Genomic DNA, 22,594 nt, shown 5'->3' with positions numbered 1-22,594 from the left:
CAAACACCTTTCCCTTCCTCTCCTGGCAACAGACACCTTGTGAGGGAGGTGGGGCTGCTCTGAGGGAACTGTGACTAGCCCAAGGTCACCCAGCAGGCTGTGTGTGGAGGAGCGGGGGAATCAAACCTGGTTCTCCAAGTTAGAGCCCACCCAAAAGTCATGGAGCGCGAGGGACAATTAAAATACCCACAAAACTGCATGCATTGCAAAACACACCCCACATCCCAGGGCAGAAGAAAATGCAGTCTCGTGCCGAGTCCTTGTGCATTTCCAAGACACAAATAGAGAAGTGTGCCTCTTGTCAGCTGGGTGGATGTTCTGTACACATGTTTTAAGAATTCAAAGAAAGGGAAGTGCAGATCCGAGAGGATTAGTCCCTGGGCCTGCGTTTTCCAGAGCCTTAAAATAGAAGGCACGCATGCTGCGCATAGAGGGCTTTGGCTGTTCGGATTCCTCTGTGAACCAACCCAATCAGCTCCGACCCTTCTTTTGTGAAATCACTGAAAGGGCCTGCCACTTTGGATTCACCCTGTGCATGTTGTGGCCCAGGTCCCTGCTTGCCTCAATTTTCCAGCCCCCCACCAGAAATCATTGAAGTTTCCCGCTGAAAGCATTGAAATCGATGTCCCTTGAAAAAGCCACGCCGTGAAACACGCCCTGTTTAATATTCTGGACATTAAAGAACCAACTGAAGTTTGAAGATTCCTTAGAAGTCTGATGGTCAGTCCATAGAAGAGGGCCTGCACTCGAAAGCTCACGCCTTGAATAAATCTTTGTTGGTCTTAAATGTGCCACTGGACTCTGATTTTATTGTGCTACTGCAGACCAACATGGCTACTCGTTTGGATCTATGTTTATTATACTGTAACATTTGATACACCATACTGGTATCCCAGTGCCCTATTACTACTTTTGCGTCTGGTCCTTCACTGGGTCCTGCCCCTCCTATTTCATTTCTGTTTCCAGCTCTGAGCAAAAAGGGGAAAGCTTTATTTGGGGTGTGTGGAAGATTTCTACCCTTATTTGGGCAGGTTGACCCGCCCCCTCCCCAAGTGGCCAATGATGGCCCTGGAGGGGGTGGGAAGGGGAGGGGCCCTGACCATTTAAACCAGGGGTAGTCAAACTGCGGCCCTCCAGATGTCCATGGATTACAATTCCCAGGAGCCCCCTGCCAGCGAATGCTGGCAGGGGGCTCCTGGGAATTGTAGTCCATGGACATCTGGAGGGCCGCAGTTTGACTACCCCTGATTTAAACCTTTGCCACCTGTGAATTCTGTCACCTCTGGGGTGTGTTGCAGGGAGGCATGGCCAGCCGACATCACTTCCTGGTACCCTGAAGCCTGAAAGAGACGTCAGCGGTACCTCCACGGTCAATAGATTGAAAATGGCCTTTGTCAAGAGAAGCAAGTGGATCACACTGTAGCAAATAAAAACAAAAAATAACACCCCATTTGAGTCATCATTCCTAGATTAGGGGTCAGCAGCCTTTACATCAATTAAGAATGGAACTGTATCCAGATTCAAAGGAAAAGATCCACAAAAAGCCAGCGTGACTGAGCTCATTTGCATAATTGCAAATACAAAACTCAACTCCCCCGATAATTGACATGTTGATTAATAATCCATCAAGTTTCCACAGGCCGAACCCTGAGAGAGAGGTGAGTCCTTTATTAGGAAGAGGCACATGGGAGGTCTCACACCGAGCGGGAAGAACATACAGGCGGCATGAATCTGCGCATGGAACACATGCTCCCCTCAGCCGTCTTCCTTTCTATAGAGGCTTGTGAATAAGCTCTTGACTTCCATCGAAAGCTTTCCCTTCACATACCAGGAGGATCCAGGCGGGACTCCGTGTTGGTCTGAAGCAGCAGAACAAAATTTGAGTCCAGGGGCATCTTTAACACCAACCGAGGTTTATTCAAGGTATAAACTTAGTGCGCATGCACACTTGGTCAGGTATTTGATGAGGTACGCATGCACATAAAAGTTTAGACCTTGAATTAAAATTGTTTATTGTTATTGTTATTATTGTTATTATTGTTGTTATTGTTGTTGTTGTTATTATTATTATTATTATTATATTTATTCTCTGACACTCCCAAAGCTGGCTCATGGTGGGTTACATGTCCATAAAAGTTAAAAAACCCATTGAAAGGACATAAAAATTCAATTATAATCACAACAAAGTAAGAACATGGCAAAAATAAGATCTCACCCCAACCCTACCCCTGGGCAGGAGGGCTAGATGGCTCAAGATGTTGGATAATGCTGGACAATAAGTGATAGATCCACAAAAGGCCAGCTTTAGGATGCTTTGGGCTGATCCTGCGTTGAGCAGGGGGTTGGACTAGATGGCCTGTATGGCCCCTTCCAGCTCTAAGATTCTATAAGATAAAGGGGAGGCATCAATCTTCCTTACCGACCCCAGGCTCAACCATAGACCTGGCGGAAGAGCTCCATTTTGCAGGCCCTGCAGAACACCTGGGGGCTCATTCTACTAGGTTGGGGCCAGGACCGAAAAGGCCCTGGCCCCGGTCAAGGCCAGGCGTGCTTCCCTGGGGCCCTAAAGGGGCCACCGGACTCGAACTCTGTGCTTCACATATCAGTTACGCTAGCATCCCATCTGCCCTCTGGATACCCCATAAAGATTTAATTTTCTTTTTCTTCTTTTCCCTTTCCCTTTTTAATTCAGAGGGTAGCCATGCTGATCTGCAGTAGAATCCAGTAGCCCCACTGGGAACTATGATTCTTGAACACTCATCCCCTGAAAGTCTTGTTGGCCTCCGAGATCCTATCAGACTCAAATGTGTCTTAACTTTTTTACCACTGTGAAACTCCTGAAATATTCTCCAGGCTGCGAGAAGTGGCAGGATCATGCAGAATATGGTTGGGAAGCAGAGCTGTGGACACGCCCACTTGGGGCCCTGCCCCTTCCAGCCCATCAGTGGCCATTTTGGGAGGGGAGGGGAGGCCAACATAACTATTTATGGTCATCTCACCCAATAAATGTTTTAACAATTTTTAAAAAATATATGAAAAATTAATGAACTCTCACCCATTTGGAAAACCCTTCCAGGGCTGCCAAGAAACCCCAGAATTTCACGAAACCCTGGTTCAGAAGGGCTGCTCTGGTTCCACAGCTTGCAGGGCTTTGTCCTCGATGGCGTTCCAGCTTTCCCAGATTTGCCCTTGACCCCTTTTCTGGGCACAGAACTTGGCCCATCTTTGGCTCTCAGGTTGCCTAGAGACGAGTAGCCGAGGCCTTCCGTAGAACAGCTGAGGCCGTGAAGCAATCCAGGGCGGGTGGCTTGTGCAGTTTGGGTTTTGGCATCTGGGCTGGACCAGGGAGTGGCAATGAGATGACATCCCACCATGGAGATCTGATCTGCAAGGCAGGCTGCCAGGCCCACGCCTGTCCCAGCCTGCCCTGGCTATAATTAAGCCTCGGATTCTGTCGCTGTGCAGGGCTGGGGTGACGGAATCTGTTTTATGGGGCTCTGTTTGGTTTTGTCTGGTCTCTGCCTTGAACAGTGACTCTTTCTTCCCATGTGATGCAACCAAGTGTCCCTCCTGTAGGAGTGCTGGTTGCCTCATTGGATAGAGCTTTGCTTTGGTGGAGTTCTTCAAGGCGCTCTGGATTTCTATGCAAAGAAAAGATAGAGAGAAAGATTACCTTTAATGGCATAAGGTTCAATTACAGATAGGCACCACTTAGATCAGGGGTAGTCAAACTGCGGCCCTCCAGATGTCCATGGACTACAATTCCCAGAAGCCCCTGCCAGCGAACGCTGGCAGGGGGCTCCTGGGAATTGTAGTCCATGGACATCTGGAGGGCCGCAGTTTGACTACCCCTGACTTAGATGAACACAGATAGCGCACACTGGAATGTGATGCGCAGTGTAGCATTTCGGCAAATACGGAACAAATACAGAATCGGGTTTTAGCAGAGAACCAAGTCCATTCGTGGTTCCAGACTATAAAGCATGATTCTTGTCATTGAACAGAACTGCTGTGAGGATTAACCATCCATTCCTGCAATTCAGTCCCAATCTGGCTATGTAGTCCTGATTCGGGATGTGTTGACTCCCAAAGGCCAGGCAGACAAGGATGAGGTGGGTAGCCATGTTGGTCTGAAACAGAGGAGCAAAGTTTGAGTCCAGTGGCAAATTGAAGACCAACAAAAGTTTTATTCAAGGCATAAGTTTTCAGACGCAAACACAATATATGCATGTACACCAGTGTGTCTATTTGCCTCTTGGATTTATTCCCCCTCCTCTGCTGTCTCCAATCCTCTCCCCCCCCCCACTTCAAAAAAAGAAAGAAGCTCCTGCTGCGCTTGGCTCCCCCCCTCTTCTGAGCTTCCCTAATCATGTGCAGAACATTTTTCTGCTTCAATGGGGGGGGGGGGAGACCCGAGTTCAAATCGATCTGAATTCAGCAGGATCCACAACAGAATAAACAAAGTATGTTCAGATTCAGCCCTGGTCTGTAGAAAAGGTAAGTGATCAGTCCATTGACTGGCTGGCTCCTGAATTTTACTTCTGAGCCCATTTCTTAGAAGAGGCCTGTCACCGCTTCCGGGATTCCACAAAAATATTTCAGGGGTTCCCTCCACGATCAAAACATTGAGAGAGGCTGATTGCATCAGGCCTTGTCCATCAGCTTCTCATCTCTCCAATCTGCTCTGAAGCCCTGGCTGCCACTGTGCATTGCTTGATAGACACAACAAGGAATGAAGCAAAGAATCAACAATGCAATCCACGCTCAATTAGAGCAGTGCCAAGGCTCTCAGTGCTGGTGGTGGAGACTCTCGGGTTGCACCATCCGGGAAATATGGCCCAATTCAGTAGCCAGCCGAGGGTGGAAGGCGGAACACCAGTCCTTAGATGATCCATTGTAAAACAAGCACTGGGGCAGATGTAAACAGGCGTGTGTTTTCTCTTATCAGGAAATGTGTCTGGTTGGGGGATGGTGAAGCTGCACACTCCTACTCAAATGTAAATGGTTCCAAAGGGAGGGTGAAGGCATCCTTGTGTCATCAGAGGGTTATTTCTCTGTCGCTTTCCCTCGGCCAAGGGTTGGATACAGAGGAAAATAAAAATACGGTTTGCAAGGTCTGCTGAAGTCAGGATGCTGGCTCAGCTAATGTTTGGGTGAAGCAGGGTGGGATGCAAGTATAAAAATAAATAACAAATCAGTCGGAAGCAGCTCCTGAGAGGTTGGCCTGCCTGTTGTGTCAGGCTTCTCAAGTGTGGAAATAGCCTGGCGGGGAGAGCAGGCCCCACTCCAGGAAAATGTCCTCATCTGATGTCACGATATTGCACCTATTTAAAGAGAGGCATCCGCATAACCAGGCAGGTGTGTGTGTGTGTGTGTGCGTGTGTGTGTGTGCGTTTGTGTCTGATGGGGAGAGAAATGAAGGAGCTGCTGATTTCCCTTCTCCTCTCCCTCCTAGCACTGTAGCTTCTCTCTCTCTCTCTGGGGTGGCTCATCTTTCCTAATGAGAGGAGAGAAAATTTGAGTCCAGAGGGTGGGAGCAGGAATCTACAACACACAAGGATCTATTCAGTCCCCCTGTAAACACCAGTGAGTGAGCTGGGAGGGCTGAAAAGTGGAAGCTTGGCCGGATCCCTGGCCCCAAAGAGATCAAATCAGCATGAACCAGAGCCACAGCCTTCTCCGGCCCAGTGGAATGCTCTGTCAAATGAGGTCAGTGCCCAGTGGGGCCTTAAAGAGTTCCGACAGAGCTGTTCCGCCAAGCCTACAGCTGAGGCCTAATAACTAGCATCTGATCTCACAGATCTCCCCGCCAGCATCCACTGAACCTATTTTTATTTATTTCTAATTGGATTTATAGCCCACCACTCTTGGAAACCGGCTCACGGCGGGTCGCAACAAACCATCCAAACAATAAAACATCAAACTGGTTCAACTTGCTCCCCCCCCCCCCGCCCTGCAGTTCCGCCCCATTCAAACCTGAGAATCTGAATAGAGCCATCACTAAGAATTGACACCCTGCAGAGTTAACATTTCCTCGAGGGGCTCCAAATCTCCAGAGGTTCACCTTGCCTTAAAATGTCTACATTAGTGGTTAATATTATTCATATCCGTAAACCATTAATGGCGTTAGAGGTCTACAATGGTAATTATTGCGACATGCACGGTTCTGCTGTAGGGAGACCGAAATTGGGTAACTAATAAAAGGCTAGAGGTTTTTCCAGGTGGATTAATTTTGTGCAATCCTTTACAAAGTTTGAGTCCAGAGGCACTTTTCAGACGAAGCAAGTTTTATTCAAGCTTTTGTGGGCACCCGCCATGCAGACTCTGTCAGGTAGATTCAAATGGGTAGCCGTGTTGGTCTGAAGTAGCACAATAAAATCGGAGTCCAGAGGCACCTTTAAGACCAACAAAGATTTATTCAGGGCGTGAGCTTTCGAGTGCAAGCACTCTATGTTGGTTTTAAAGGTGCCACTGGACTCTGATTTTATTGTAGTCCTTCTGGTAGCAACGCTTATGTGCAGAATTAAACTCCGTTGGTCTTCAAGGTGCCCCTAGATTCAAATTTTGCTCTGCTGCTTCAGGCCGACAGGGCTGCTCACCTGAATCTGTGACCCTGGACTTCATTCACAGTAAATTGAAAATAGATGTTCAGCTTCAGATCCGTGGTTCGCAGGTGGCTGGGCCCAAGAGGAAGAAAAAGAGTTGGTTCTTATATGCCGCTCTTCTTTACCCGAGGGAGTCTCCTCTCCCCACAAGAGACACCCTGTGGTGAGGCTGAGAGATCCCTGATATTACTGAAGGAGAAGGAGAGGAAGGAGGAGAAGAGTTGGTTCTTATACGCAGTTTTTCTCTACCCGAAGGAGTCTCAAAGCGGCTTCAGAACCCAGCTCGCTAGATTAGAAGTCAGCACTCCTAACCACTACACCAGGGGTAGTCAAACTGCAGCCCTCATGGGAATTGTAGTCCACGGACATCTGGAGGGCCGCAGTTTGACTACCCCTGCACTACACCAAGCTGGCTCTCCTACAAGGAGAGAGTCTTCAAAAGTCTCCTGATCCTTGTAGGAAAAAGAACAACAAAACTCCTAGGAGCTGTCATCCCACGAGGGGCGTAAATTTCTTTGCATGGGTCCTTTTGCCCACCCTATCAAGAGGCCACTGGATTTCCACCGTTTGTGCGGGATACCCGGCAATACTTCAGAGGGGCTTCCGGCAGGAGTTAAGAACCCCCCCCCCCATCCTTTCGGTTTAACAGGGGAGTTAAAGGGTGTGTGGAAATCCATCGCCTTGCTGGTCAGGCGCTGACCTAGGTCTGGATCGTGCCCGGGACTGCGCGGGGGCATCCAAACCAACTGGACCCGCCTTCAGGTCAAAGCGTTCTGCACCAAACCCGTTGAAAACCTGGCCCTGACCGGCATGCAGGAAGCTTCAAGGAGGCGCCAGCCGAGCGGTGGCTGGGAAGACCCGAAGCCTCCGGAGGAGAGAGCTGACACACCTGAAAGCTCCTGCCCCACCGAAAAAATGAGTCTCAAAGCGTCTTCCAATCGCCTTGCCTTCCTCTCCCCGCAACAGGCACCCTGTGGGGTAGGTAGGTGGCGCTGAGAGAGCCCCGATGTTACTGCTCCAGGAGAGCAGCGTTATCAGGGCAGTGAGGAGCCCTAGGCTACCCAACTGGCTGCACCGTGGAGGAGCGGAGGCCTCCTTTCTTAGCCACCACACCTCGCTGGCTGCCTATCTGATTCCCGATCTGGTTTTGCTATCTGAAGAACTGAGCCATGACTCCCAAAAGCTCCATCTCAGCCACGAGTGGTGTTCGTCTTTCAGGTGCTCCTGGACTCTGGCTCTTTGCTAGCTAAAGAAGGGAGCAGGGACTTCGGGAAGCTCATCCCCTACTTACCACTAAATTTTGGCTTTTCCCCGCTGCTACTGATGCGGCCTGAAGCTCACCTCGACCCGGCCCCAGCTCCCTTCGCCTGCAGCAGATCTGCCGTCCAGAGTAGGATTTCTACACCGAGTCCACCCGTGTGTGTGCACCGCTTTGAGACTGAGGGAGAAGGGAATGACAGCCGGTAAACTCTGTGCACTCTGCAGGTGCCCATGGACTACAAGTCCCATGAGCCCCTGCCAGCATAACCAATTGGCAGGGCCTCATGGGAACTGCAGTCCATAGAACCTGGGGCGCCACCCTTTGGCCACCCCCTGCCCTATGGAATCATGCCAGTCGTGTATGATTTGGCGGTGGGAAATGGGCTTGAGTGGGAGCCGAATTATGGCCATCCGGTGGGCCATGGGATGGTCAAACGGTGGCTCTCCAGATGCCCATGGACTACAATTCCCATGAAGGAATAGCCTGCATAACCTGTTGGCAGGGGCTCATGGAAATTGTAGTCCATGGGCATCTGCAGCATGCTCATGGCTCATGGGAATTGTAGTCCATGGGCATCTGCAGCGTGGCCACCCCTCCAGTGACGTTTCCATGGGGTCTCCCACTAACCCTGTCCGACCCTGCTTTGCTTCCGAGGTTTGGCGAGACCGTGAGAATCCGGCCCACCCTGGTCAGGGACGACAACATACGGGCAATCTTGAAATGCTAGGCCCTTTTTGGAGGTCAGTCCTTGGTTGGAAGCGACATGGCGGCACCTCTTCCCCCGCGGTCTGAAAATAAAAACGTTACGAAACATCCGAGCGTCGCAGCCGCCCGACGCTCACTTTCCCAGCGGCTTCTTTCTTCGGGCTCCTGCCTTTCTCTGCCGCCTTTCTCGCCAAGACGCAAGGCGGAGTACAGCAATAGAAAACCCTGCGGCAGAGACCCGGGTCATGAACCATGAAGGCAAAGATGCCTCAACTGGTTTGTAGTCCAGTCCGGATTCTAAATTTCAGGAGTGCAGGTTCGACCCACCCCCACCCCCACCCCCACCCACCCCCCGCGAGGGCCGGACGGAGGCGGCGTATCGCGTTGCACAAGCCCCGCGCCCGGCCGAGCCGCGGCAAGCGATCCTGTTTCGCGGGCTGGCCTTCTAACGTTGCAGGCGAGAAAGGTGAAGGCGCTTCGCCCGCGGCTTCCCAGGGGACGCCCCACCGAGCCGATCCCCGCCTCGGGCTCGGCCGGCCGGGGAGGCCGCGCGCGGAAGCAGCGGAGGAGCCCAGGGAGGGCCAGCCGGGGGTCGAACTCAGCCTCTTGCGGGAGAAATCGAGGCTTGATGAAACGGCCGGAGCAGGGCTGGGCGGCAGAGGGGGGATCTCGGGCCGCTCACCACTGGCATCGGATTTTTAACACGCCTTTTCCATCTGGAAGACTTGGGTTCAGCTGTAAGGATCTTTGCAAGTTTGTAAAAAGAGAATTCCTCTCAACATTCGGGAAAGAGTTCGCCCTTCCTCCCATTTCTCTTCCTTCCTTCCTTCCTTCCTTCCTTCCTTCCTTCCTTCCTTCCTTCCTTCCTTCCTTCCTTCCTTCTTTCCTTCTTTCTTTCTTTCTTTCTTTCTTTCTTCCTTTCTTCCTTTCTTCCTTTCTTCCCTTCCTCCCCTTCCTCCCCTTCCCTTCCCTTCCCTTCCCTTCCCTTCCCTTCCCTTCCCTCCCTTCCTTCCTTCCTTCCTTCCTTCCTTCCTTCCTTCCTTCCTTCCTTCCTTCCTTCCTTCCTTCGGCGTTCCTCAAATTATTGATGGCTTTTCACTCTTGCCTGTCTGCCTGCCTTCCGTCTCCATCTTCAGGATCCTAAACATCTTCCCCAAAGTGCGCCAAGTGATCCCGGCTGATGCTCGCTGGCCCGGGTTTGGGGCTGAGTCGATGGCCAGGACTGCAGGGGTGATCGCCTGAATCTCCTCGATTCCGCTCTGGTCAATGGGGATGAAATGCCCGGGAAGGCACAGGCGCTTCCATTGGAGAAATCGCCAGATTCGAGTTTGCTGCTCTTTAGCCGCAGGCGAGGAGGCTTCCTTTCGAGTAGGCCTCCCTACGATGCGGGCGAGGGGCATTTGCCCCGAGGCCGAGGCCCTGCACAGCAAACCGCCGGAAGCAGCGCCTGCCGGGGCCTCGATGGAGAACCCAAAAGGAGCCGCCGAGCGAAAGGGGGACCCTTTCCCTCGCCACGGGCCCTGTGCTGCCTCGCCCTCCCTTGACCTTCACAGCCGGAGCCCAGGAGCACCCGAAAGCCCCTTGGGGCAGGGAGGAGCCTTCGTGAGCCTCTGCTCTCTTCTCCGGATCGCAGCCGGGGATCGCGGCAGCTCCTCCCCTGCCACAAATGCCGCGACTCTTTCGGGTGCTCCCGGGCCATCTCCAGCGACTTGGGCCAGAAATACTCTTCCGATCGTCACCTTCCCCTCTGCGCGGCTCTGTAGAAATGTAATTTTTGGGAGGGAAGCGCGTTGCTCTCGAAGCCAGGGCCAAAGCTCTGCCGAAGGTCTCGGATCTCACCGTCCTCCCGCAGACGGGCGCGGCGATCCTCTGAAACGACCTCACCCGGCGTCTGACGAAGGGGAGCCCCCGCTGCTCCCTAAAGTCCACCCGCGAATCTACCTGCAGAATCCAAAAACGATTTTATACCCTGCTTTTCACCACCAGAAGGCGTCTCCAAACGGCTTACCATCGCCTTCCTTTCCTCTCCCCCATCACAGACAGGTGGGGCTGAGAGAGCTCTAAGAGAACTGCTCTGCAAGAACAGCTCTATAAGGACTGTGACTGGCCCGAGGTCACCCCGCTGGCTCTCCAGATTAGAGTTTGCTGCTCTAACCACTAGACCAGGGGTAGTCAACCTGTGGTCCTCCAGATGTCCATGGATTACAATTCCCATGAGCCCCTGCTGACTCCCCCTGCACTAGACCACACTGTGGTATTCTTTTCTCCCCCCCCCCTCCACCGACCCCTTCCAGTTTGAGGTTTCTCTAGAGCAGGGGTAGTCAAACTGCGGCCCTCCAGATATCCATGCCCATGCCAGCTGGCAGGGGCTCATGGGAATTGTAGTCCATGGACATCTGTAGGGCCGCAGTTTGACTACTTCTGCCCTAGGTCCTCTTTTAAGATGCCCTTTTGGCAAAAATAAGGATTTTTTTGGGGGGGAGGGTGTTTGAACGGTGCTGCTAACACACTAACCCTCCTTATGCTCTCCCTGTCAGCCAGGGTCTTAGAATGGGGGGGGGGGTGTTCTTCGGAAGGAGCCCCTCTCTGTGACCGTTGCGGGCGGGCGCAGGAGAAGGCGCAGGGCAGAGAGCGGGCCGGGGGAGGAGAACGGCGGCAGGGGCAAGGGGGAGGCGACCTGAAAGCCCTGGGTGCAAAAGAGGGGAGGGGGGAGAAGGGCGTCAGATCAATACCTGGGCAGGGAAGGGGGGCCGGGAAGAGAAGCCAGCGATCCGTGCCAGCGGATCAATGGGGCAAAGGGGAGAGGGGGAGGCCCGGGGGGGGGGGAGAGAGACGGGCGAGATGCAGAAATAAATAGCTGCGGGGTGGGGGAGGGAGGCGCGGGGGAGACGGGGCGGCCGGGCCGGGGCCGGACCGGGCGAGGGCGCACCGAGAGCCTCTCCTCTAGCGGGAAGGGAGGGAGGGAGCGGCGCGGGAGGGGAGGGCAGGGGAAGGGAAGGGAAGGGAAGGGAGGGGAGGGGAGGGGAGGGCAGGGGGAAGGGCCGGGACGGGCCCGGCCGAGGGCAGTCGCGGCGGAAGCCTCCCGCGCCTCTCCGCCGGTCCGCGGCGTCGCCAGCCCTCCCGCCCGCCCTCCCGCCCTCCCGCCGGGGTGGGGGCCCGCCTGGCCGGGCTGCGGCCTCCGCGCTCCTCTATGGACGAGGGCAGCCCCCTGTCGCCCAAGGCCAACGCCTTCAGCATCGCCTCTCTCATTGCAGCCGCCCGGCGGGCCGGGAAGGGGGACGGCCCCGGCCCCGCACAGGACGCCCTCGCCGCCCTGGACGCCCAGCTCAGCGCCGCCGCCGCCGTCGGGGGGCTCGCCAAGCCCTACAGCCCCGCCGCCCTCGCCCTCGAAGCCGCCGCCGCCGCCCGCAGGAGGATGCACTTCAGCGCCGTCACCCGGGACATGGAAGGTAAGCCGCCGGCGCCGTCGGGTGGAGGGTCTCGATCCTGGGCAGGGGAAGCGCTCCCGGCGGCAAGCAGCTGCGCTCGCCTGGCCTTCCCCCCAAAAAAAAGAAGCTCCCCCCTTCCGCGGTCCGCGCCCTGGGCCACCCTTGCGCCGCGATCCTCAACACGCTTTGCTTGCGGTCCCGGAGGACGCTTCCGTCGCCAGCCGACGCAACCTGCCCGAGAACGCGGCGCCCGGGAGCCGGCGGCGGGGAGGCCGATCGGCCCGGCGGAGCGTCGGCGAGACCGGACTCTGAGCCCGCCGGACGGTCGCTTCTCGCCGCTTCCCCCAAACCTCCGTCCGGTCGAACCGGCAGGCCGTTAGGCCGTTGCAGCGCCTTCTCCCAGCTCGGCCGCGAACCGGGAGCGGCGGAGGGGCCAAGGCGAGCCCCCCAACCCCTAGGACTCGCCTCCGGGCCAAGCGGGAGCTCGCTGCCGGTTGCCACTGAGTCCCCGGAGGCCGCTTTGAGCGATCCGCTTCGCAGGGAGGCGGATCCCAGGCCCCAGAAGCCGCGGCTTGGAGGGGAGGGGGGTCGGGATGCCCTGTGGAGTAGCACAGGGGCGCAGGGCTCGATCCAGCCGAAGCCCGGCCCTTAGAAGGATGTGCACCCAGGCACACGCACCAGGGGAGGAGAGAGAGCCAGGCTTACTTTCGAGTAAACAGACACAGCACGGCCGTTTCATTGACAGCGCAGCTGCGGCGCTTAAACGGCCTGAGGGGCGGGAGACACCGGATTTCGCCTCGTTCCGATTTGGATTTCGAAAGGTGCCCCATGCAGGATCTAGAATGATTCCGCTCCGATATTCTCGGCGGGGTACACCCAACTGTTCTCACTCTCCTGCACAGAGCACACGTGGCCCTTACTTCGGAGTAAGCGGGCCCAAGTTGAAGGTCTCCCCAAATAATAACAATAATACGCCTTCCGAAAAACAGAGGGCGCAGAGGGTAAAATTATAGTCAAGTCTGAAACACGCGCCCTCGTCCTAAAATCCCTGGGGGGCGAGTCCGATTTTCGAGTGTTTTCGAAACTGCATTTTGAATTTAGTTCAAGACTAGAAATCTAGGGGGATTTCAACGGGAGTAACTTCCTTCTAAAAACGTCTGGGGGGTCGAATTGGAGTTGTGTGCGAGGGAAATTAATAAATCAACCCCAATAGCTTTTTGTCAAGAGTATTGCAGTCAATTAATCGGAATTGGCCGGAGAGGTTTTCTTCTGAAATGGCCTAGAAACGTATTTTTATGGCCCTTAAAATCCTGCGCACCCACAGGCCGAGGCGTGGATCGTCTCCTTCTGTCCCTCGCTGCGTCTGGGGGAAGGAGCCGGGCCAGATCCCGGAGGAGGGGAAGCCCAGAGGCTGCGAAACGCGCCCTTGGAAATGTGGGGCGGACGAGACCTCCTCGGCGACTCCGTGACTGGGAGAAAGGGTCTTTTGGAGCGGATCCGGTCGCTTCTATGGGTCTCCCCCGAGAGATCCGGCGCAGAAGCGACTCCCGCGATCCCCTTTGCCCGTCGCAGGACGCGTTTGAAATCATTTGAAAGACTTTTCTAGGAGAAACAGGCGGCCTTTATTGGAAGGGCGTTTATTGTTCGGTTAGTTATAATCAGGGGCAGTCAAACTGCGGCCCTCCAGATGTCCATGGACTACAATTCCCATGAACCCCTGCCTGCAAGGGCTCATGGGAATTGTAGTCCATGGACATCTGGAGGGCCGCAGTTTAACTGCCCTACTTTTAATGGTTCGGTTCCGATAAGAGGGGGGGGGGACCCTGAGCCCTGTTTCTAGACCCCCCCCCCAGCCCTTTAGATCCACCGGGTTCCTTTCCAAAACGGAGGGACTTCAACGATCCGGTTCCTCCTACGGCCGCATCCTAAACACCTGGCGCCGCCCGGGGCTCGACGGCCGGCAGCGGAGGAGGCCAAGGCAGAGGCCGCCCGGTGTGCAACTGGGTCGCCGCCAGGCCGCCGAGAGCCGGGCGCCGGCAGTGAAGCGAGGCGAGCGAGCGCCAGGCGGAGTCAGACGGCTCCCTTCCGCGCAGCGTGTTGAGGATCCCGTGGTTGAGGATCGCCCGGGGGTGCAAAGCTGGAGGGTCCCTCCGGCGCTAGGGGGGACGGAACGGGGGACGGAACACGCTCCTCTCCCCCGCTCCCCCGCCAATCTCCGCGAAGGGAACCGGTTGGGCGGCCCGTGGGCTCGGAGCTCCACTCCGGGGCCGGAGCCTGAGACGGGCGGGCGGGCGCAGCAGCCACCCCCTCCTTCTCCCCCCACGCCGCGGCGGGTCTGGAGCGCAGGGGGAGGGCAAGGGGGAGGGGCCGACCGGGGCGCGCGCGGCGGCCAAGCGGGCGGAGCCTGACAGAGGCGGGGCGGGGCGAGGCAGAGGCGCGCGCTCCAGAGCCCGGGCGGAGGGGGAGGCGCGCGAGCGAGCGCGCGCCGCCTGGGGAGGCTTGGCCACAGCGAGCGAGACAAAGGGAGGGAGGGAGGGAGGGAGGGCTGTGTGTGCATAAGCCGCGCGAGAGGGGCTCGGCCGGAGCGCCTGCGCTCAGGAGCCGCCTCTCCCCCCTCCCCTCTTCTGCGCGCGCGCCTCCCCTGTCCCGGCTGGCAGGGCAGGGGGAGCTTGGGCGGCCGCGGCTGGCGGGCGTGGGGCTTGGGCGCAGGCGCGCCGCCTCCCTCCCTCCCTCCTCCCTCCCCGCTGGTGCTGGCGGGCCTGGCGGGGCGTGGGGCGCTATAAGGGTCCCCCAGTGGCGGCGGCCGGGCGCAGAGCTGCCTGCGGGGCGCGGCGCGGCATGATTTCGGCCATCTCGAGCCCGTGGCTGACGCAGCTCTCGCACTTCTGCGACGTCGCAGCCTTCACGGCCAACAGCCTCAGCAGCCTCAACGCCTCGGCCGGTTACCACCACCTCTCGCCCTCGCCGGGAGACCCCTACGCACAGCATGAGCCGCCCCCGCCGCCGCCCCACTACGAGCCCTGCGCCGCCCAGCAGCAGCAGCCGCAGCAGCAGCACCCCGGCCCGCCGCCGCCGCCACCCCCGCAGCCGCAGCCGCAGCAGCAGCAGCACGGCTACCCGTTCGGCGGAGGGGGCCCCGGCGTGTCCAACCCGGCGCCCGCGGGCTCCGACGCCCCCGACGCGCCCGGCGGTTCGGCCCCCGCCTCGGCCAAGGCGCCCGTCAAGAAGAACCCCAAGGTGGCCAACGTCAGCGTGCAGCTGGAGATGAAGGCGCTCTGGGACGAGTTCAACCAACTGGGCACCGAGATGATCGTCACCAAGGCCGGCAGGTCAGTCGCGCCCACCCACCCCCCGGAGGGCGCTGGCCCCTGGCAGGTTAGGGTGGGGGGAAGGGGGCACGAGGGAGACCGGGAAAGAGGGGGGCGGGTTGGATGGGAGGACCTCCGTCCCCTTCTCCCCAAAGACGGCCCTCCTGGTCCGGGTTGCGCCTTGCGGAGGCGCCTAGCAAGCGGGGCCCTGGGAATGGGGAGGCCTGGCGGGCGGGAGGGCCGTCCTAGCGAGCGCCAGGGCGATCCTGAAGGAGGGAGGCGCGATCCTAAAGCCTGCGAGAGGAAGGAGCGACGTCTAGCTGGGTTCGCCTTCCTCCGACGCCAGGTCGAGCCGCCTGCAAGGGCGCTTCCCCACCTCCCTCCCTTCCGACGCCTTTTCTCCTTCGCGGGCCTGCCGTGGCCCTGGGACCCCCGGTGGAGCCGTTTGCGGGCAGGCTGACCAGAGAAACCGACAGGCGGGATCCAGGACCGGGGGGGGGGCTTCGGAGGCACCCCGTCCTCTCCAAACTTCGGCGAGACAGGAGAAAGGAGTCTCCAGTCTTCCAGGGCCGCCCTAGTCGAGTTTCTTCGCGTCCCTTCCGTGTGCCGCGACAGGGGACACTTGGCGGGGTGGCTAGACTCCCCCCCCCATCCAAACCCACTGGTTCCCCCAGGCTTCGGCTGGGCTTTGTCCCCAAAAGCGGCCTTTGCCCAGACCCCGCTGGCAGGAGGACTCTGGCCCAACCGCGGCCGTGTGGCTGTTTCGCGTGCGGTTCGGCCTGGGCACCAGGCCTCGCGGGGTTAAGCACTCGGTTCCCGGTCGGGCCCGGCGGCCGGCCAAGCCAACCTGGGAGCTGCTTTCGATTCAAGGCCAAACAATGCCTTTCCGATCCGAGACTCCTAGTCGCGAGGGACCTTCCGGGTCATCTAGTCCGACCCCCTGCAGAATGCAGGAAATTCACAACGACCCGCCCGCCTACCGTGACCCCAATTCCACGGCCAGATGAGCCCCCCCCCCCCTAAAAAAAAAACCCCACCGAATCCCTGGCTAATCTGGCTTGGAAGAAATTCCCTTTCTGAAATTCCCCCAGAGTGGCCGCCGCATGTCCCTGGGCATGCAAGCGGCGTTTGGACATTTCGTGCAACAGAACCGAAGTGGAATGGGAAGCGCATGATTTCGAGGGTGGGCAAGCCGTCTGGCGGTCCCCGGGCCTGTGGGAATCCCTGACTTTCCCCGGCGCCGGGGGTCGGATGAATCCGAATTTCCCAGGCGCGCTCGGTGGCGTCTGCCTGCCGTCCGGCCTTCCCTTCCTGCAGAGACTCCCTCCGCGAGGCGTTTAAGAATGCATGGGTGCAGACCCCGCACAATCGGCCCTTAAAAACCATCAGGACCACTTTCCCCCTCTGAGACGCGGGTCCCCTTTGAGCCACGGCCTGCCTGCCTGCACCCCCCTCCGCCGCCCCCTGCAAATGCTGCCACGCCTGTTCCCCCCAAACCCCCGATTTCGTTCCTTTCGGAAGCCTCGAAGCCTCGGAGATTCAAGGCGCTCGGACGGCGAGAGCTTTCCTCGAAATCCCGACGGGGAAAGCGCTCCGAGTTCAAACGAGTGTTGTGAAAATGATTCCTGGATCCGATTCGGAGTAGGGGGCGACGGCGGGGGTGGGGGGTGGGATCGTCCCGCTCCTTCCCGCGCTCTCAATGGGACTTTTGTTTACGAGCCCCGTCGTCGCCTCGACCTGCTTCTCCTTCCGGCGTCAGACCCGCGATTCGGTTTAGCGACGGCCCCGGCCCTCAAACCGGTTTGCGCTTCAGGCCACGACGCGTAAATCGCTCGATCCCGGAGCGCGTGTCCACCCCCCACCCCCTATGTCTTTTGGGCCGGGGCGCCAGCGGTGGCCTGGACGCTTTGGAAGACGCCAGCCGGACCCCCACCCCCCGAAACAAAACCCCAAACAACAAAGCTTTCAAGCGGAGCGAGGCAGCTTTCCCGTTTCCATTCGCCCAACGAGTTAAGCCTTTTGGGGACTTATTTCGAAGGTAATATTTCTGGGCTCCGGAGTTATCGTCCCGGACCCCTTTCTAGCTCTGTTAAGGGGGGAGGGGGTCCAATATTTAGGAAGGGTCTAGAGCAGGGGTAGTCAAACTGCGGCCCTCCAGATGTCCATGGACTACAATTCCCAGGAGCCCCTGCCAGCATTCGCTGGCAGGGGCTCATAGGAATTGTAGTCCATGGACATCTGGAGGGCCGCAGTTTGACTACCCCTGCTCTAGAGGCTGAGAGCAGGAAGGAGCCCCCAATGTCTGTTCCCTCCGCCTCGATTGCCTTAACTTCGCTCTGTCCTGTGCCCATTTCCCACGCCGCGGGGCTTCGGACTCGATCCGGGGCCCACCTGGCGTTCGGTCTAAACGTGGCTTCAGGAGCGCGTTGGTCTTTCCCTGCCTTCCGGCAACGCGGCGCCATGAATGCGGACTTGTGCTCCCGACGGCCCTTGCAGGGGATCCTTGTTTTTAAAATTTTCTCTCTCTCTCCCCCCCCCTTAAGGAATGAAACCAAAAACCCCTTGGGGGGGGGGGGAAGCAGGACGCATTTTGCAGGCCTGTGAGATTTCTCTCTCTCTCTCTCTCTCCCTGCCTCCCTTCCCCGCAGTAATCTGCTTTAGCCCGTCGTGTTTCTGCATGGGCCGCTCCTGCGTTTTGTCGTCGTTTGGAGTTAGGTTTGTGTGTGTGTGTGTGTGTGTGTGTGTGTGTCGGAGGGGCGGGGAGAAAGGCCCAAAGGAGCGAGGGGGGGGGGCTGACTCTGGCCCGAAGGGGGAGAAGGTCGAGGCGGGCAGACAGAAAGAGCCTCGTAAAAATTTTAACTGCAAATGGGAAGCCACCGCGCTCACCTCTTCCAGTTGATAAACGCCAGGAGGTGACAATAATAATAATTAATAATACTAATTATTATTATTATTATTTATTATTATTTCTCCCGGCCTTCTTGCACATCATTTTTTTAAACCTAAAACTGTATACAATTTCTTACATATCTTTAATTGGTGTGTGTTTTGTATCTGCACTGGGCTGCAAATCCCGCACTCCCTTTAAATATTTCCCTAATATTTCCAGCTTGTCCCCGGGAAAATCTTGCCCTGGAATTTATTTGTTTCTAACCCACAAATTGTCAGCAATCCCCGGCGAGAATTTTCCGTCTGTTGTCAGAGATGACCCGGGACTTCCTTGCGATAAATTGTTATTTTTGTTCCCCTTGCTGCTCCTCACCGCACCCACCGCCGGTCCTAAGGCACCAAACCGAATTTCCAGCCTCATTTATATCAAATCAGCGTCTCTCCGTTTTCCAGTGGGTGAAGAGGAGGGGGGGTATCCTGAACGCCTCTTTCTCTGTTGGATGGCGGGCAGAGAGCAGGGCTGAGGCGACCCGGTCTTCTTGGGCGCTGAAATCCTCCACGTGTGCCCTTTCCCAAACGAATAAAGTTTTGGATCTGGCCCCTGGCGAATAATTCTCCCCTCCCTCCTCCAAACGAGGGCTCTGCAGGTATTTTCGATGCGGTTTTAACCGGAATAGTTTTGTGCAAATATTGACCGTAGACCCGCAGTGCCCTTGTTTACGAACAGCTGGCATTTGGTGAATGGCGATTTGCAAACTGGAACACAGATTAATACACACACACACACACCGCTTCTTGAACTTCTGCACGTGGGATATGTACATTTGGGGGGTGGGGGGGCAGGGCCCACGAGGCAGCCAGAAATTCACCATTTAACCCCCCCCCCCCGCGAGGGTCCTCGTGGGAGTTCTGCAGCGCGGTCCTATACTGACTGAGCGAGTCCTTGGATTCGGACTGACTCCGAATTTGCTCGCTAGGCAATTTGACGGAGTTTGCTCAAAAACCTCGCTGTAGGACCTCAAACTTCCCCCCTGCGCGCCGTTATTTTGGAGCAAATTTTTCCAACCGGCGGGACCCACTTCCAAGCGTGGGGGTGGGCTTCTGCTCTCTCCCAGCGGGACCTCGGGGGACGGGGCTTTCCAAGATCCTAAAACCTCGCCCCCCTGCACGGGGACGGACGCCCGGGGGGACTTGAATTCTCAGGAAAGCAGATCCAGGAAAGCAGATCCTTCCTTCCTTTTGTCCTCTGGCCAGCTATGATTTGGGGGAGGGCGCATAAAACTGGGCATAACCCCCCAAAGAGAGCAGGGCTGAAATCTCACAGGGAACCGCGTGGGGGAAACAGCCTGGCCTCGGAGGCCTTCGTGGGCGCCAGAGCAGAGCGCCTTCCCGGCCCTGTTGCTCCGGAGCGTCAGACCTGCGCTGCATTGAAATCGGATTCTATTGTGGGGCCAGCGGGCAGAAGGCGGCCGGGCGCAAGGCCTCCAAGAGAGAAACTGAGGCGAGCCCAGAGGCCGTCGCCGTGAAACCAGAGAGCCCAAAGAGCCGTCTGCCTTCTGCAGCCGGGGGGGGGGGGGCTGCCTGCGCAATACAACGAAGACTGCGCCTTCCAGGCAGGCTGGGTGGATGCAGCGGCCGCGGCGACCCGTGACAGCGAGACCCAGCAAGATCCTGTCGGTACCTCTGGGCGAGGGCGGCGTTTTGGGGTGACTTCTGGGATGAGAGGGCCGGCCACCGTTTTTGTTCAGGAGTCAGGCCACGGGGGGGGGGGGGGGAGGAGAAGTCCAACACCTATGCCCCTGACGACAATGATAGTCATATTAATAGTGATGTTAATATCAATAATTAATATTATCATTCCGGATTTATTTCGGGCGGATTTCCTTGGCTTGGATCTCTTCTGCTTTCGGAAAGAGAGAGAGAGAGAGAGAGAATAAATAAATAAATAAATAGGAAGGAAGGAAGGAAGGAAGGAAGGAAGGAAGGAAGGAAGGAGGAGAGGATTGGATTTGAAGCTCTGTTTTTCTTTAGATATCCCCCCTTCCCAATTTAACCCGAGTAACACAGGGAGCAGTGGAAGGATTTCAGCAAAGGGTGTTTTAAGAGGAGGGGAGGCCATGAAATCAAACCCAATGGAGCGCTCCATTAAGGGTGGAATCGCAGAGCAACTCCGAATGCCTTTTGGGGAGAATTAGCAGGTTATAAATTCTAAAAAAAAATTACTTTCATTATTTACAAAGCGCTTAAACAACCGTGGAGACTGGGAGGGTTTTCAAGAAAAGGTTTTCTGGCCTCAAGTGACCAGAGAGATAAAAGCTGCTCCCTTTAAAATTCAACCTTCAGTCCCATTGGCTCCTCTGGGAGCAGGGAGAAATTTTACTCGGGAGTAAGGGTTACTGTTTCTCCTGGAGGTTGCTTCGGGTCTGCCCTGAGGGATCCTTTTCCAAGGATGAGCCAAGCTCCAGGTCCTTTCTTTGAATGACTAGGGGGGAAAAGGGGGGGGGAGCAAAGAAGCGAAAATGAAAAAATCAACAACAATTAAGAAAGATACGATTTCTTGTGGTTTCCGCACACTGGTGTTTCCCCAACTGTTTCAAAATCTTGAAGAACGGAGAGGCCTATAATCTAGGGTGGCATGTGAGAATTTAGGCAAAAGCAGGCTTCTAGTCCCTGGTGAAAAGATCCCGGGAGCCTTCTTTGGAGGCTCTATTTATTTGAATTGAAACATCCTGCCTTGCTCTGCGGTTGTTGATAGAGTTATCTACCTGTCCTTTTTCTTTAAAAAAGCAAACCTTGGGGCTTTCTCCTCCCTGGCACACCCCCATGTAAACAGGAGATCAAGCAGCTGGTAAAATTGAAAGCAACTTTCCAAATGTCCTCCCGCTGAACCGATAAGGGCTGTGCAGATTTTTTTGTCCCTGCGAGTGCTCACGCCTTTCTCTTCTCGGCTCTTCTTTCCTTCAAGGGCTGGAGCGCCGCATTAGGAGGAACGAGTTAGGCCACAAGAGCCGTTTGTTTGGGTTGCTGTCAAGGGGGCATGGTGGAGATGGCTGGGCTTGGCCAGGCGCCGAATTCCCGAGTGTTTCTGGAGCAGAGCGAGGGGCCTTTGCCACCCCCTGGTCTCCGCAGGGACCCCGGGGATGGACGGGAGAGAAAGGCAGCGGGCCACACTGGGTCTCACCGGAAATAGACCAGTATTAGAGGGATCTCTCTCCTGCAAATACATCCTAGATGCAGTTTCAGGTAACGGGACGACAATAGGAAGAACAGCTGGTGTTTTGTACCCCACTTTTGATTGTCAAGAGGAGTCTCAAAGCGGCTTACAATCGCCTCCTCTTCCTCTCCCCACAGCAGACGTCCTGGGAAGTAGGAGGGGCTGAGAGAGCTCTGTGAATGGCCCTTTGTGACCCAATGATCCAGATCAGAGTTCGCTGGTCTTTAACCAGGACCCCATGCTGGAAGGCACACACCCCCCCCCACCCATTGTATATCTACTTGGGGGCCACATGGATTCTAGGGGAGCTGGTGAGAAAGGGCCTTGAAAACCACGCCCTTTTTCTGTCCCCACTTTTGGAAAATAATTCATTTGCAACATCCAGTTCTGGGGGGGGAGGCTGGAGTGACATTTTGTGTCGCTTGGGATTGTCCTAATCAAAGGCATCTGTGGGGTGTGTGTGTGTATATCTCTGTGTGTTTTATTTTTGCATTTCGTTTAAGGGCCAGCCCCTCTGTAAGCAGAGGTTGGCTGGGAACCGTCAGGGCCCTGGTTTGTCCTAAGATTTCCCCCTCTTGGGACATACCTGGATGGTATCGATCAGGGGTAGTCAAACTGCGGCCCTCCAGATGTCCATGGCCTACAATTCCCAAATGCTGGCAAGGGCTTATGGGAATTGTAGTCCATGGACATCTGGAGGGCCGCAGTTTGACCACCCCTGGTATGGATATTCCAGTGTCCCAGAACTCAGGGGAAAAGGGGTCCCTGGCCCAGCCATGTGTCCCCAAGCCAGAGAGTTCGCCTCCTCCTCTCCCAACAGCTGTGAGGCTGAAAGCCTCGTCTGCAAGCAAAGCCGGAGGACAGGAACCGAATTTGCTCCCCAGTCCTCAGGGGAAATGCCGACCACGCTGGTGGCATTTTCTTGAAGGAGTCTCTGGGACTCGCAGGCCACCGATTAAAGGCTGCCTCGCCTTGAGCCAGGGTTTTGGTTCTTCAGCTGTGTTAGGATCGTGACCCCCCAGGAAACGGCCTCTCTCTCAGCCTGAGCTCTGAGTTTTGTCCAGAAACCACCAAGTGAAAGCGACTTTGTCTCTGAGACCCTGTGTGGTGTAGTAGCTAAGAGTGGTAGTAGTAGCTAAGCCCCTGGGCTTCTAATCCAGCAAGCGGGGTTTGATTCCCCAACA

The 22,594-nt window shown here is 56.4% G+C and overlaps 1 protein-coding gene across 3 annotated transcripts in view; it reads left to right on the top strand.

Annotated features, from left to right (window-relative positions):
* Positions 1 to 22,594, top strand: part of TBX1 (T-box transcription factor 1) — a 58,862-nt gene that overhangs the window by 5,271 nt on the left and 30,997 nt on the right. For 2 of the 3 annotated variants that reach the window (XM_077307964.1, XM_077307965.1), the window contains exons 2-3: positions 11,826 to 12,020; positions 14,899 to 15,328. In XM_077307964.1, the coding sequence (XP_077164079.1) occupies positions 11,826 to 12,020; positions 14,899 to 15,328 (625 nt within the window). Of the gene's footprint in view, positions 1 to 11,825; positions 12,021 to 14,596; positions 15,329 to 22,594 lie in introns of those variants that run through there. The other variant, XM_077307966.1, reaches the window with a different exon arrangement.

This window comes from Paroedura picta, chromosome 13 (genome assembly GCF_049243985.1).
Source record: "Paroedura picta isolate Pp20150507F chromosome 13, Ppicta_v3.0, whole genome shotgun sequence".
NCBI lineage: Eukaryota > Metazoa > Chordata > Lepidosauria > Squamata > Gekkonidae > Paroedura > Paroedura picta.
Note: the sequence above shows the minus strand (reverse complement) of the source record. Positions and strands in the feature narration are given on the sequence as shown.